Genomic DNA, 17,085 nt, shown 5'->3' with positions numbered 1-17,085 from the left:
ACGTGTAAACGCAGTTGGCCATTGGCGCCAAGATCCTTTGATGTGTGGACAAAAAACCGACACCAATCGGTTGGCCGGCAAGCGCAAGCGCCAACTGCCAAATTACGGCCAAGTAGCCCTCTACACGCTTGGCCAAGGGGGTTGGTGAAACCGTTGGCCATATGTGTACCGTGGGCCATTAGGTAAATGTTGAAGTTTAAAATAACACTTGCACCGGCGGGAGAGTCAAAATCGCTGTCAACTTAACTTGTATTAGCTGGATTTGTTCAGAAAAATACTTCTTAGCTAATCCGCAATTTCTATCAATATATATTACTTACACAAGTAAAAGGGACTTTACAAGTTTCTACTTTTCTTCATTAATGGGTCCATAGATTAACAGTTCGATGGACAACATTGGCCTGGCAGTTATAAGCCACTGCCCCTTTTGTGAACAACTGACAGGCTGTATGATACAACGAATTGTTATTTTATTGGACGCAACGAATTGATAATATGCCCATTATACCTATACTTACTTTACTATTTTTTTAATCTGCCCCGTGTTTTAGCTAGTCGATCCTCTTCTTCTTCTTCTTCATATCGAATCGATTACATCTTTTTAGTTTTACCTACATATTTTTTATATTGCAAATGTTATCACACTTTGTACTGTACTGTACAAACATTGTACTTATGTAACTCGGGACGTAAGTCTTTAACTTACTCTAGTTAGCAATGTTGAACGTCCGCTCCAAGTTGCACAATGTACTACATCCTTTCTAACACCAGGAGGGAAATTTAGAAATAAAACCAGCATTTAAAATACCTAAAATTTATTTAACAAAATAGTGTCATACGGTTATTAAAAATAACAGACATAAATGATAATTTGCAATACAACCTAGCATCCTAATTAAACCAGGTACTTTTCATAAATTTATCCCACTAAAAAATTAAAAGGGCAATGACGAATGCAGCACAAAGGAATGTTGGCTAACTAACGCTAGTGGTACGTCTTTGTGCGTAGCTGTTTACACTGACTCTCATCCCTATATACAGTCACATACAACTTAAATCATTCATTACAGTGTAAAGAGCTCACCATTGGCACAGCATCACCGTTCAGGATAATATTCACAAACTCTCCAATCCGAATCTTACACTCATTCTCACTATTTATAAAACATTCGTAATACTGTTGCAAAATATATATAATCAGTTTTAATTTAAGCGTCCGTTAAGGACGATGGACACATTTAATGAAATTCTATGAGAACACTAAACACTTACGTATGTTATAATATAGTGGTCTGTCGTCGGTTAAATACTATCGTGAGTTTTATCTCGCCACATTCAAGTTCAAGTATTTCCGGCTCACAAGATACTTCGGCCTCGGGGACTGGGTCATTCGTTTAAAACTGAATTTTAAACTACTTCAAAGTTTAACAGAAATAAACTACGATTTAGGCGCTCGGGACAATACAATTTTTGGAACTAAATGCACAACAAAGAGAGGGCGGAACGCGGTAACCCGGCGATCACACTAGGAACTAACGCGAACCGAACTACCGAACGCGGTCAGATCAATTTAAAGGGAACAAACCGAAAGCTCAACATTCTGGAATAACTTAAAACGTAATACTTAAAAATACGAACGTATCAAGTTTACCTACTGGGTCCCACTTGAAAATTATAGTAGTCGTCTAGTCGAAACAAACGGGGGTCCCGCCGGCGACGGCGACGGCGACGGGCGGGTGAGACTCGCGGCGCGGGCGCTCGGCCCGGCCGCTCATTAACTGTCCGGCTGCAGGATCTCCGTCAGCAGCCGCGTGAGCGAGTCCACGCCCGTGAGGAAGCCGCCGTCCGGCCCGTGGTGCGGCGTGGCCGTGGCCAGCGGCGACGAGGCGGCGGCGCCCGCGTACGCGGTGTGCGCGAAGTCGATCATGCGGATGTCCACGCGCTCGTCGGGCTGCGTGGGCTGGTGCGCCGGCGCGGTGCGCGCGCGCTTGCCCAGCTCGGGCTCCGGCGCGGGCTCGGGGTCGCCGCGCCAGGAGTCGCCGGAGGTGGAGGAGTAGGCCATCCAGCTGTCCGTGCTGTCGGGGCTGGGCGGCTGCCGCCGCGGCGAGTGCCCCGCCTCCGCGCCCGCGCCGCCCACTTCGCCCTCCTCGTACCCGCCCATTGTTTCCTGAAATTAAAATTACAATTAGGGATCATCCACATATTACGTCACACCAAATTTCAGGTTTTTGGACCCCTCCCCCCCCTCCTATGTCACGCTTTTTTGTATCCCTTTAACAGGGATTGTCACATTTAGTATGACCCCCCCCTCCCCCTTACACTGTGACGTAATATATGGATGACGCCTTACGGCACTCCAAAATAAAAAGGCATTGCAATTTTAAAAGATAGATGGCTAATTGTATCGATGCTCAAATTCGAAAGTAACCGCTAACGGCCCCGGCCGCGGAGGTTTTGTCCGGATACTCTTTAAAGATCTGCCTCTCATATTTCAATATCCATTCAATATAAGTGTACCGACCTCGGAGTGCGGTTGGAAGGGCTCGCGCTCGCGGTCCGGGATGCCGGCGTGCAGCGTGGACATGTCGAAGTGTGAGGGTGGCAGCTGGTCGGCCGAGCTGCTGGACGCGTCCGCGTCGTCGAACTGCGCCGCGCACGTGTCCGGCTCTTCCGTGTCGCCTTCGTATACTATTAATAGGGAGCTGGAACAAAAAATACAGGTTAACATATTTGTTATAGTCTAAAATTCGGTTGTATGTGAAACACGTCCTCCTGGACCATTTTAGGAAGATATTTGGGACCCTCAACTCCGATTTCCGTTATGAGAGGACGAAGAGCCTATCTACAACGCCCACGCCGGAGTTTCCCCCAATATGCTGTCCGGAAGAGAGTTGGGAGCATCATGGGAAGACGAACATTTTACTACTCTCAGCTTGGCTGCACACTGAATTTTCTCTCTGATAGTTAAAGACTGTTAAGAGTGAAACATGAAATTCGCTTTTCATAGAATGCATTGAAGAACTCACCAGGAGTAGAAACGATAGCTAGTCTGCTTGGCTATGGCGCGGCGGAGCGCCTCTAGACGGCGTAGCGCTCGACGCACGACCTGCGGGCGCGGCGCGGCACCCGCGGCGAAGAAGTGCCGTAACGCCTCGCGCAAACCATTCTCAGTTAGCGCGCGCCCCCAGTACTTGTCGCGGCGGACGCACGCACCGGTTTCACCGTATACCTGCAACAATTGAAAAACTTTATAGAATATATAATTGTTTTGGTATTAAAGGGAGGCCTTATATTAATAACCAAGAAGCGGTATTATAACGGCAGTATTGCGTCAAGAAGCAACTATTACAGACTTGACTGGACGCTATGCGAGATACCAGTAGGTATAGGCGTTCTCCTAGGACCCGTGCCAGTCATGATAGGCCAGGGGCCCATTTCTCAAAACTCAAAGTTACAAGTTACAAGCGGAAGTCTCTTTCCAACTTGTTATATTAGACATTGACACTTGTAAATTGTAACTTGTAGCTTCGAGAAATGGGCCCTTGATCGTCATCGGCAATGAACTATGCAACTAATAACACATTAGTGAAAGACGGATTGGTATGTACAACCAAAAGTGATTAATAATACACCGAGGCGTACCTGAACCCGTCTCACACGTGTTGTTCAAGATGACTTGGTGTCACAACCGTAATGACGTTATCTATTAACTTTTATAGCTACTAAAAAGTAGCTTCAATCATCGCTTCAAATGGTCGTATAAAATTATGGGTAGTACAAGTCATTATTGCAGCTGAACGGACCACTTAAAACTACTACAACCATTGTCTTTAAAATACAATACCCATAGGTTCATTCCACGAGCCTTTTAAGATCCCCAAAAGTGTTAATAGTAGAAATAATAATTTAAAAAACAATTACAGAAAGTTTTTGCTTTACACCTGATAAATAAATCCGTGGATTAAAGATTTATCTTAAGGCATCATAAGTAAGAACCAATTATCCCATTTCCTGATAAACTATAAATACATAGCTATGCAATTCCGGTTCATTTATCTAAATTTGGGTATTAAAATAAGCTTAAGTAGGCTTGGTTGTTGATATTTTATTGTCAAAATTATTATATTCAACATACCGGCGAGTGTGAATACTAAGACACCAAATAACCGATAAATATAAAACCGGTCAAGTGCGAGTCGGACTCGCCCACCGAGGGTTCCGTACTAACTTTCAAACTCCCCAGTTAAAATAATCTCATGTTTTCACATAACTCTAACGACTTGACTAGAAGACAAAAGTATAGGTACTAATGAGCATTATTGTGTATGCGCCATCTCTCGGTGAATACGCTAACTAATTTGTGCGACCATAGTATGTTGGTTTTTCAGGGATTATTTTTTATAATGTTAACCGATTTAAACAATTTGTACTTCATTTGAAAGAAGATGATTTACGTAACATCTCGTATTAATTTGAAGTACTATATACATCCGCAAAGGTGGGTAAATTAAAAGTGAAAAACTGAAAAGTTTTTTGTGAATTAAAAAAAAAGTTTTCAAGATACAAACACGATTATATTTTTCCTGTAATATTTAGCATAAAACCAATGTTTCCTAAAATTTTCATAATTTTTCGTTGATAAACTTCGGAGATAAGGGGGGGGGGGGGGGGAACGGTATTTTTTTTACATTTTCCTTCAAAATTTTTTTTCACAACAAAAAAATTATAAAAAATAGTTTATTTACGTTCAATTTGAGCTCTTTCTAACGATACCCCACTTGACCTAGTAACTTGAAATTTACAGTTTGCCCCCCTTTCATTTTGGCCATTTTCTACAATTGAAATATTTAAATTTAAAAAAATTATACCTTCTATTTGTAGAGGTTCATAATGTTCACAACTATTCCAAATTTCAAGTTGATATCATTAGTAGTTCTCGAGATATTTAGGAATGTGACAGACGGACAGACAGACGGACAGAGTCGCACCATAAGGGTTCCTGTTGTACCTTTTTGGTACGGAACCCTAAAAAATGACAACAAAAGATACAATCATATCGGCTGCCTAAACCGTGACATTTCATGGATTTCGGTGGCGTGTTTCAGCATAACCGTAGCGTTTCAAATCTATTTTAGAACCGTCATAAAATCATTGAACGAAATGTAAAACTGTCTGACTCACTGTCGTCAAGTCAAGTGTTTGCATTGATAATAATATTGTCTTTGTTGGACAGTAAAATATTCCATCACAACATACAACCACTTTAGGTATATGTTGAAACGTCTGCATTGCATGGTCGTCACGGAGACTTTATGAGCTAACTTTATGCAATCGTAAACAGTACGATACCTAAACGGTAACTTTTATATTCTCCGAAACCACTCTAAATAAAACACTCAAGTGGCGTGTGTGACCACAACTCACACACGCCGTGAATATTTCGACAAGATAATATCTTGAAGATATACAAACGTTTTTAAAGCAATGATACTGATTAAATAAACTGATTTCTCTCGCGACATCGATGGAAATTTCCGTTTCAGTAAGAGTAGTAGGTATGAACACATATATGCGTGGAAAAGTTACCATATTGTACCATAATATACATATTATAAATTTCTGACTTTGACACTCGACCTTCTTCAAAACCACGGCTGTTTTATTATTCAATAGCTAACAATATCGAACTGGCTGAAACTAGATTGGTACCATATGGACGATAACGCACAATATAGGCATTAAATTAAGTTGATATTGAATAAGATAATAAGAGTGAGTAATGCATCGAACACTCTAGAAATATCCAAAATATATATTCAGAATGCATTCCATTTAACTAAGATGGATATAGGTAAGGTGCATTAGGGTAATTCCGAATGGCAGAAATGCTCTGGTAATTCCGAAAGGGAATCTTGATTTGATGGAAATAATGGTAATTTTTATGCGACTTTCGTAATTAGACGACTTTCGGAATTACCCTAATGCACCTTACACAAAGAAATGGGCATTCTAAATGTATTCTTCTTCAAACCTAGCGTTTTCCCAGCCTTAACGCTTTCCGAATAAATCTTCTCTTCTTTGCTTGGACTTCGGCTTCTTTGGTGAGAGATCGTTCTCTTTCATTAGGTGTTAGACTATATTTGTTATACCTACACCTTGACTGAGAAAACTGCATAACAATATGTAATTTGAATTGCCTAATACCTTGGAATGTCCTACACATTTTGGTTAACGAGTGTCATTACTAAGGTGAGCGTCAGGACCCCTGGACCACTACAGATATTTGATGTTTAGTACATACTAAAATTTAGTACCTATTTGATACTATTTGGTACCTGAGTACATATATTTGGTACCTCCACTGATATCGAAAAATCGAGCGAATAAAGTGGCCAAACATTCTGACGTCAGGATGTCTGGACCATTTTTGGTTTACATAGTTCTAGACAACACTACTAATTGATATCTTAGTCAATATTTACTACCTATTTGGTACCTGTCAATATATTTTTTTCAAATTTTTTTGGCGTACCAGAAAAAAGTTATGATGGAATTTAAAGTTGTGAGCCCAGCCGTGGCGTTGAAGTATGTAGCGCCTGTCAAAAGAATAGAGGCAAATCCGCCTGCCCTCCTGCGCGTCAACTTAAATAGGAATTTATTTTTAGGCACTCGCACATCATCTCTAATTAGTGTAATTACACTAGTTTTCCATTTTCCTCCTGAGAGAACCTCCTACAGTCTCAATGACATCTCCTGGCGGAGAAATTTGTAAATCAGTTTACCCCTGACAGCCGGTCATTTTTGCGACTGTTCAGCAGCTGTAGAGCTGTATGGCAGATTTGGCGGCATTGTGGTTGTAGGTACTGATAGTAGATGATTGATTTGATGTTTTGTATTTATTCTTAATTCATAATTGACACTAATCGATGCAAAAAACAAATGTTACCGAAAGCAGTGGTTTATTTATATGATAAACCCCTATAACGGAGCTCGTGGACCATAGACTGGTCCACATCATCAAAATACATCCTATATACCAATATTACCAATGACGCTGTTAATTATAACAGTTTATGCAATTTCCCCCCTAGAATTTGCCCAACTGTTGCCACGTGTTTAGGTCTCTCAGGAGGAAAATGGAAAACTAGTGTAATTACACTAATTACTTTTAGGTTCCCCTTGTTTTGGCATAATTTTACAATCACGAATTCTTTTTGGCATAATCTATATTGGCATAATTCACCTTTCGCATAATCTGTTATGGCATAGTATAGTTACGCATAATTAGTTTAGGCATATTTTTGTTTGTCCGAATATATTTCGTGCATAAAGGTTATTCGCCGAATGGTTTTTATGCATAAATTATTTCTGCATAACATGGTTTAGTCAAAATTTACCACGCAGAACTTTTATCATAGGTAATACTACTTTATTAATGTTTCAGTTCTAACCTTTGTCAAGAATTTGTCTTTGAAATTCTTGTCAAGATGTTGTATTTCTTGAGGTCGCAGTTCTAACCTAACCAAACCGACTCTCTTGACATCATTTAGTATGGGCCGATATTCTGATTTTAATAAATATGCCAAATGCAATTATGTGAATTAATTTTATTCATTAAAACAATCGGCGTAAACTGAATTATGCGAACTTATTTTCGGACAAAGTAATATTCGTATTATTTTAGATTATGACAAATACGTTTTGTGCCAGATTAACATTCGGCGAAAATCGATTATGCGAAGTCTGTTATGCGAAAATTGTTTCGGACAATTAAAGTTATGCCAAATAGAGGGAACCCTTACTTTTATATTTCGACTATATTAATGCCACTAGTCAGTAGTAGAGATGATGTGCGAGTGCCTAAAACTAAATTCCTATTTAAGTTGGCACGCGCAGGAGGGCAGGCGGATTTGTCTCTATACTTTTGACAGGCGCTATATACTTCAACGGCACGGCCGGGCTCACAACTTTAAATTCCGTCATAACTTTTTTCTGGTACGCCAAAAAAATTTGAAAAAAATATATTGACAGGTACCAAATAGGTAGTAAATAAATAAATAAATAAATAAATAAATATTATAGGACATTCTTACACAGATTGACTGAGGCCCACGGTAAGCTCAAGAAGGCTTGTGTTGTGGGTACTCAGACAACGATATACATAATATATAAATACTTTATATACTTATATACATAGAAAACATCCATGACTCAGGAACAAATATCTGTGCTCATCACACAAATAAATGCCCTTACCGGGATTCGAACCCGGGACCGCGGCGCAGCAGGCAGGGTCACTACCGACTGCGCCAGACCGGTCGTATTGACTAAGATATCAATTAGTAGTGTTGTCTAGAACTATGTAAACCAAAAATGGTCCAGACATCCTGACGTCAGAATGTCTGGCCACTTTATTCGCTCGATTTTTCGATATCAGTGGAGGTACCAAATATATGTACTCAGGTACCAAATAGTATCAAATAGGTACTAAATTTTAGTATGTACTAAACATCAAATATCTGTAGTGGTCCAGGGGTCCTGACGCTCACTTACTAAGTACTTATAACGTACGCCGCAATTATCGGTCGTTACTCCTAAGAAACCTTAATAAGTAATCACGCCCTTGAACTCAGGCCCGAAATGCGTAGGTTTCTGTAAATCACTCAGGGGCGAGGTCGAAACTCATCAAAACTGTGATTGTTCTAAAGTACAAAACGAAACAACAAATACCTACACTACAGTTACGACTAAATAAGTTTAATCGATTTACATCGGTTAACGGAAACAACAATGACATCATTTCTGTTTTTTTTTTTAACTCGTTTAGTAAAGAATGGTTTTAAACTCCAGGAATGAACTATCGAATTGGAAATTTTTCCTTCTTACTTTTACATATTCCACTTAAAATGAAGAGCGTTACCATTTTTCTGAAATTTCATTAATTCAAACTTTTATGGTAATCACGTTCTTCAGTAGCGTGTCGTGATATCGACGTGGTAATCGACATGCTAGTACGAGGACATCCGCTATCAAGATGGCTGAGTGTAAGGGCTAGTTGCACCAAGCACCATAGACGGGCCATCAAATCAGCAACAATTTTAAAGGTTTGGTGCAACTGAGTGACCCTAAGCTTAATTTGTTTGGTTGTTACATACCTGCATGCCACAGAGTCTGACGCCTAGTGACGCGGAGGTAGACGCCGCACACTTAGCGATCTGCTTCGACCGCTTTTCGGCGCTGGCATCGTCCCCGTGTTGCCGCGTGCCCATCTTCAGGTCTAGGATGCACGGCCGCCTGTACGATGACGTTATATTCTCCATCATCAGGAAATCTGGAACAATGGTATTCGCTATTAGTTCTATAAGGCATGTTTGAGTTAAAGAAAAACTTGCTATTATTATTCGACGACTGGGAAGAGTAAGCAGTAAAGAATGCTGCAATGAATTGGAAGTATTGTAAGTAAACATCGTGACTAAAGTGGTCGCAGACGGGTCTTCGTGGGTGGACATTGGGCTCTCCTGCTATTCGTACCTAATATTGGTGCACCTGGCGAGTATCCAAGCAGCCCAAGTCAAGGTCAGTAAGAATGGCAATTGTGCGGACTCGCTAGCTTTAAATAAATATGTACAAGTTTTATTTAACGTGGGTTGTCTATCCTTTTAAGTCTAAGCATGTATATCTCAATAGATTTTATCGCAACGTGTTTAGAACCCCATTTCGTTAGGCTAGAGCCACAGAAATTGCTCTGAGGCTAGAGCCGTCAAGTAGGCTGACAATTTGCCAATATTGCCATCCGTTGACAAGTTTTTTTTTAAGCTGGGATGAACATATGACTCATCAGATTTTCATTAGATTTATATGCTATAACTGAACGTGAATATATCGATCTCCTAAAACGGCTACAGGATGAACACGATGTGCTAACAATTAACAAAATTAGAAATGTAACCCAGTTTCTGCAGCCGCACGCATTTGTAAACCGCGGTAATCACATAACACCTCGATTTCATCTTTATTATTACACTCATAGAGCACATATTAGCACCTTCATGCGAAGATAAAAATAGTGTTATCGAGTTTCGTCATCGGATTACGCGATTCCATGTTTTACAACAAAGATTACTGAACTCAGCTGATCCAGCTGACCATCACAGTTATTTTAAACAAGTGATCGATAATGCTGCATGAAACTTCGGAGCGAAATGCTGATCGCGTGATATGTTGTTCGAATTTAAAACGAAAGGTAGGTATACCTAATGTTAGATGATTTAGCAACTACAGCGCTCCAAAATAACAGCGACTTATACCGAAATATTAAATACAGTCAAAATTTGTTTATTGTTTACTTGAATAAAAGTCATCTGACTCGTCTTCAAGACGACTAGACAATGAAATACCAAGAAAATACTTACATTGTTTATTAGAATTGTCCATATGCGCTATGCTCTTAAGCACTTCGCTAGCATTGCCATTTCGGTGAACTTTAAATCTGCAAAAGGAAAAGGTCACATTGTAGCTTTCCACCAACAATCTCAGCAATTCGTAAAGATAAATATTGCAAATAATGAAACACAAATAGATGGTGTAATTTAATTTTGTTATAATTGATTGCAATCAAATATTACCACTAGCGAGCGACGCGGGTCACAGTCACGGGCGCGGGTGACCGACGTTAGTGGGATATGTAATATGAAATAATGGCGAGGGCAGCCGACGGTCGCCAGAATTCTGAAATATGATAAAGGACACATGACAAGTGTCAAGGAGTGGGTCGCGGGTCCGTCGCGCGGATACGCACTTGAACACATCGTCGCGCTTGCGCTTCCCGCCGAGCGACGGCTTGCGGCCGTTCTCCTCGCGGAAACATGGCGAGTACCGCTTCTCCGGCTTCGAGCCTCCGGCTATGGAGGCCTGCATCACCCCTGCAACAAACAGCTGGCCATCAGCACGAGAAACAGATGCTCACTCGACTAAATTTATCAGCAATTACTGTATCGATAGGAACAAGAAATTGATGATTCAACAAGGATCTCTAATGGAAAGGAATATGAAACCACATGATTTATATTCGTTTTAATTCTGCCAGGTTTACCTGGCTCGAAAGGTATATTGGGATCGTAGCAACATTTCATATTTACTTACAGATAAACATTTTAAAGGCAACATTAACTTACTGTGCAAGTTGACAGCAAACATTTTAATGAAACAGTGAAGGTACAAAGGTTACATTTTAAAAAGGGTTTGTATATCTTTTGTGGTTTGCTTGTGTAGTGTAGTTGTTTTTTTTATTAAAGTGGTGTTGGAGATAGATGTGTGTGTATGCGTGTGTGTGGCATCAACAATATAATAAGTAATAAAGAGGAACAATCAATATCTAATGATATCTACACGGAAGTGCTTAAACGTTAAAACCAATAAAAGCCAAGTCAAGTGGATTGTAACCAACCACCACTTAAAAATGTGTTTATTGGATCAGACCAAGGCATACGCGGAGTTGGTACGAAAGTTGTTAGCCGCTCATCGCAAGTAGCGTCGAAGCAGCTGATAACTTTCGTACCTATACATCCTCGTACTAGTTGGATTCGGTAAAGTAAAAAAATATTTGCCGTTACAATAATTTACTTATTATATTGTGATGGTGTGTCGAGTGTGTGTGTGGGTGTAGTTTAAGTAAAGGTTTACAAACCCAAAATGTAAATTTACCGCTATAGGGCGCTATTAGGGGCGGTAGTGTGGAGTGCCGCCGGAGCCGCGCCGTCCGCCGCTGCGCCGCAGCCCTTGCGACAACAAGGAAACTAATATTTTGTTCCTGACCCCAGTCCCGCTGCCGCTCTCGCTCTCGCGGGCAAACCCGCCGGCCCGCACTCGCTTAGCCAGCCATACGAGATTTCTTAAACCGTCAAATCACAGCGTTTAACTGCGACATCAATTTATTACGACGTTTTGTACACGTGCAAATTGATTACAATAAACGTTCAACTACGCTACGTCGTAACAGAATCGTCACTGCTACGATTCGTAGTTATTTTCATGATATTTGTACTGGCTAGCCTTAGCGAGTTACTACGTTATATAAAACCACAATATTATTGTTAGTGATTTATAATTAACGATCTGCTCATTAAATCGACATTATTACATTTATCTAGAATTAAATCAAACCTAACTCATTAAGATTAAATAATATAAAACCCCATTAAAAAGTAATCAATCCAATCAACATGACGTGTGCCTAACATTTCTCTAATCATAATACCTAAATAGATACACTGATTGATAATTTTAATTTTAAAACATTTTGTAGCAGTCATTAGAAAAATATAATGCGGTGGCGGGTTTGCTTGTATCAACATACACGCACTTCTTTCACACCCATACTCATTTTATAATGATGGTCACGATCAGGCGAGCAATAAGGAAAGTAATCACAATATTGTGTCTTTAGATATTTCACAGCTCTACGATGCGAATGTCGTAGAGATTATAATCGGGAATGCTGATAAGGAGCTTCACTGTGAGAGAGTGGAGCACTTGTGAATATTTAAAATTCAATTCGACTGTAGCAAAACAACGAACACAGCGTGTGAACTCTACATGTACAGAACGAATAGAAAAATAAATTCTATGAATTCGATCACGCTCTCTCGCAGTTGTGCTAACATTTAGATCCGCGATGTTTCAATTGCGTCTCGAATATGAATTCCGATTTATTCTGGGGACTCGCGACACGATCATGCACTCGTAAAGCTGCGAACGACTCTTAAAATACAAACTTCCTTAGTGCTCCAAAATGAAATAACATCAAACAACACAATTCGAAGTATAAACAAAAACGAGGCATAGACAAAACGTTTTGATTAATATTAATTTAAAAAAAAAGTGAAATGCAATGAATGATAATGATGCATTCAGCGAATCTTAAAAGCGTTCCGGGCATTACAGATCTATGGGTCAATCGTGGGGATGCTCACCTTTGTAGCGGGGGACGAAGCTCTGGATGTCCTCGGGAATGTTCATGTAGAAATGCAGTTCGCGGATGTTCAGGGGCTTGATGACGGTGCTGTCGTTGAGCACCAGCAGCCGCGTGTGCCCGCCCACCTGTGCACACAACCACCGCTCGTTACACACACCTCGATACGTGATAATCACCATGCTATGCACGACACAGTGCAGCTTTATAAATGCGGCTAATCTAACCTAACCTTTATCGATCACAGACGACTCGTCTATAAGAACAATGAACGATACAAAATGCAATTAAGAGGATAACCTACATTAGTGTTAATCGGCTATTATGGATTATGTAGATAGATACTCTTTGATGTGCATAACTTAGCATGCACCACGTAAAAGCTTAGATTAAATACACGACTTTTGTACTTTATATAACTAGGTATAATATTCATATAGCGCCAGTCTGTAAAACTATTAAGTTAACTTTATCGAATTTGTCCGCACCCTCATCTGCCGACAGACACCTCAAAGGCACGCAGCCAAATATTATTAGAATTCTCATTATACCTAACATACAACGCCGGTATTTTCCATGACAGCGAACCGTACGTGTACGAGCTGAAATATAAGCTTACACAACCAATGTTTATTTAATCACTAGAACGTATTTTCAACTATCTAAATCGGTCTTACAAACAATTAGTTCATTCACTTTTGAATGAAAATAACAATGATATTGTTGCTTTAGTCCAGATTTATTTGTCGTCATTGGTGATGACGTCACCTGATAAAATTCGTAAACAATAGATTTTGTTATATTGACTGACATCCGCAAGCCTTGAGCGATTCAAATGTTGCCAAACACTCTATCTGATAATTCTGATAACAGAACAATGTGCTAAAAACCGACCACTCTTTTAGAAGCTGGCTTGGAATCGGTATTACCTTATCTTAAAATAAACTTTCCACTGCTAAGGTTAGTAGGAAATCGAAACACGTTTGATATAAAACGTCACGCGTGAAAGACCTGATTCAGAAATAGCCGCGACCAGGTGTAATTTTATTAATCCGTAGAAACGGGTTGCAATGCGTGGCGATTACGTCATAAAACTAACGTTATATGTTATATTAGAAAGAGCGTCGTTTTCAGGCGTCAATGAAATTAATTTTATATTTAGGAGTAGGCAACACCCGTTTTTTGGAACTTATAAGGTTGTTAGAATAGCATACAACGTCCATGCTATCCATCAATCTAGTTATCCAGCAAGTGTAGGTATAAATAATTTACTAGCGGCTGTTTCGTCTTTGTACACCTAACACGCACAAATTCTTAGCAAACAAAGGCAGTTTTCTTTAAATCTAGTTTTAATGTTCAACCTTCTACCAGACTGCATTAATCGTGAACGTTTTATAAATGCCGTCTTTGTCACAAAACAGGTCGCATATAGCACACAAAAGGCAATATAAAAGCAGACACGCGATGGCGATATACCTAGCGGCGGCAGAATAAGTAAAAAACGTGGGGCTGTGGCGTTGACCCTCGCAGCTGACCGCAGTCTCGAGTAGGGTTACCATGGGTACACATTTGAAAAGTTTTTAACAACTCTTTTATTTTCAACAAACTTTTTGTAACATAACGTGGAAGCCCTCGAATTTCTCGAAACCTGTTAAACTCAATCTACATGTCGGCGGCTGAATCGTAATGTTTCTGTCACCTGTGTAATGTTTGACGATAGTCAAATTCTCACATCAAACCAATAGATAGGTAGGATAAATTCGTCAGGTTGCTTTAGGTAGCTGAAAGCAATCTATTTAGAAATAAGAGGTTCACGTAGCGGGGCAAAATAACTAGACAATGATTTTTCGCGTTTCTTGTCTCGTCTAGGAACTTCAAGATCTGGCCGACAGGTAGTAAACGTAAGCATTTCTTTTGTTCTTTTGTGGTTTTCTTTCAAAATGTCAGGAACGTCGGGAAGAATCTAGACATTTGGTAACCCTAGTCCTAGGGCACGAGCCGCTAGCTAGTCTGTAATCTACTTCAATTATTCAATGGACCGAAGAAGCAATTTTCTACTTGCTACCTGATTGACAACTGCTAAACAACGAATGACGCGCGTGTTGGATATTAAGAGTGACAGGTGTGTGATTTAGGTTTTTGAAGTGTTTGACAGGTATTTATTGGACCCGGTACCTACACCATTACCTAATAGACATTTCAGTGCAAATATGGTTTTACAACTCGTTTGTTTTAGTATACTCACAATAGAGCACGAGTTTGACCGAAATAATTCGCCAATCCGATACTGGCAACGCACGCTTTACATCAAGGCCGGTGCAACGCGTTCGGTTCTCATTCAAGCTCTCATTTATTTCAGTGCTCTAGCCATTTCCTAACAACCTTTAAAACACATGCAAACATAGGGAGACAGCGCGAAAGAACAATCATTTTATAGTACCGTATGAACCTAATGTCCCGTAAAGCTCAATACCAGGGAGTATCTGCTCGGCTATACAGGTATTTTCCACTCAAATGGTTTTTTCCGCGTGGCAACCACAGCGGGCTTGAACAATGCGCGATCGAGAGTAATTGCGTTGTACTGATTCGGTTTTTCTTTGTTCCGCGCGATCATAATATGATCGCGCGGAACAAAGCGCGGACCAAACAACACGATATAGAAACACATTAGCTTGCGGTCAGATTCTATGAGGGCTTTGCATGAAGCAAGTCACGTTTCCTTTATGCATATTGGCAACCGGCTCAGAAAATTATTTTATGAAACTCGTAATCAGGGCATTGCACTTGTGTTGCATTGTATCAAGCCCTATTCATGAATAATAACATCATCAAATTATCTATTGAAGAGGTGCAATGAATAGAAATGCAAAGTTCATCTAATGTCCTACTAAGCATGTCCTCTTTACATAACCGTTGCTCGTCGAAGTAGTCGAGTGTATCCTTTTGTTTAAATCTGGAATATACTGGATCCGATTGTGTAAATTCCACACAGTTATTGGTGAAAGTACATAAGTCAGGTCTACATTTGAACTTTACTATTTAATTTTTAGTTTCTTTTTCAAATCAACGATACAATATCTGTGGCATCATCAGTATCGTTTTTTTTTTTAATATTACGTCGGTGGCAAACAAGCGCACGGCCCGCCTGATGGAAAGCGGTCACCGTAACCTATGGACGCCTGCAACTCAAAGAGTGTCACATGCGCGTTGCCACCCCATTAGAAACTTGTACATTCCCTTTTGCTGCGTTAAATACACAGCAAAAAGGAGTGTACAAGTTCCAAGGAGGGTTCGGGTTGCCGACGACTCAAAGGACAATAGACGGAATATGTCAGTTCCGTAAGTCCTCCCGTCATCAGCACACCGCACCCTCGTATTCCATTCTACTATCCATTACGTTTTTAATTCGTCCGGTACTGCTTTCGTCGCCCATTGTGCATTCGTCACTTTCATCAATAGTCATTGTCGTCTTTGATCATGTAAGTAGTTTGCTTTTTCTTATTTACCAAATATCATAAGATGCAAAAGCATCAACATCGTGACGCGTATCTTTGTCGTGTTGTGAAGTAGGATAGTGTCGAGTCGAGTGTTGTGATGTTGAATGTTTACCTGATTGTTGAGCGGCAACACGTCCACCTCGTGTCCGTCGTCGGGCGACAGCGCCGTCGCGGGCTGCGAGCGCTTGCGGTCCGCGCCGCGCCGCTCCGGCTCGCCCATCCCCCAGCCGAGAGAGTACACCATCACTTCGGCCGAGCCACCGCCGCCGCTGTCCACCTGGAACAAGAAAACGAGAGGTCAATTCATGTGTCACAGGTAATCATAGGTACACTTCGCACGCTTAACGGCCCGGCCACGACATTGGTCTAAGCGCGACAGCGGTGAGCGACAGCCATACTTGCGGAAAAGTCCCATCGCTGTGTCTCGCTCCAATGTATGGCCGCCGCTCCCCGCTGTCGCGCTTAGATCAATGTCGTGGCCTCGGCTGAGCCATAAGAACGAAGAAGGGACAACCCGCTTGCACTTGCACACGTGGATAAAGCTTTCCTTAAGGGTATAACACGTATTTTAGATATAAATAATAGTTCAGCAATAAAATTTGAAATTAACAAGGATAA

The 17,085-nt window shown here is 40.6% G+C and overlaps 1 protein-coding gene across 6 annotated transcripts in view; it reads right to left on the bottom strand.

The window, feature by feature from the left end:
- Window positions 1-798: 798 nt before the first annotated feature.
- Window positions 799-17,085, bottom strand: part of LOC125230161 (inositol hexakisphosphate kinase 2) — a 61,045-nt gene continuing 44,758 nt past the window's right edge. For 4 of the 6 annotated variants that reach the window (XM_048135215.1, XM_048135216.1, XM_048135214.1 and 1 more), the window contains 8 exons: window positions 16,580-16,744; window positions 12,972-13,098; window positions 10,799-10,922; window positions 10,413-10,489; window positions 9,156-9,331; window positions 3,027-3,229; window positions 2,522-2,702; window positions 799-2,167 (listed from right to left, as the gene is read on the bottom strand). In XM_048135215.1, the coding sequence (XP_047991172.1) occupies window positions 1,775-2,167; window positions 2,522-2,702; window positions 3,027-3,229; window positions 9,156-9,331; window positions 10,413-10,489; window positions 10,799-10,922; window positions 12,972-13,098; window positions 16,580-16,711 (1,413 nt within the window). In that variant the 5' untranslated portion in view covers window positions 16,712-16,744 and the 3' untranslated portion in view covers window positions 799-1,774. Of the gene's footprint in view, window positions 2,168-2,521; window positions 2,703-3,026; window positions 3,230-9,155; window positions 9,332-10,412; window positions 10,490-10,798; window positions 10,923-11,703; window positions 11,778-12,971; window positions 13,099-16,579; window positions 16,745-17,085 lie in introns of all 6 variants that reach the window. The other 2 variants (XM_048135211.1, XM_048135213.1) reach the window with 2 other exon arrangements.

This window comes from Leguminivora glycinivorella, chromosome 10 (assembly GCF_023078275.1).
Source record: "Leguminivora glycinivorella isolate SPB_JAAS2020 chromosome 10, LegGlyc_1.1, whole genome shotgun sequence".
NCBI classification, from domain to species: Eukaryota; Metazoa; Arthropoda; class Insecta; order Lepidoptera; family Tortricidae; genus Leguminivora; species Leguminivora glycinivorella.
The sequence above is the reverse complement of the archived record's forward strand: the minus strand, read 5'-3'. Positions and strand labels throughout refer to the sequence as shown.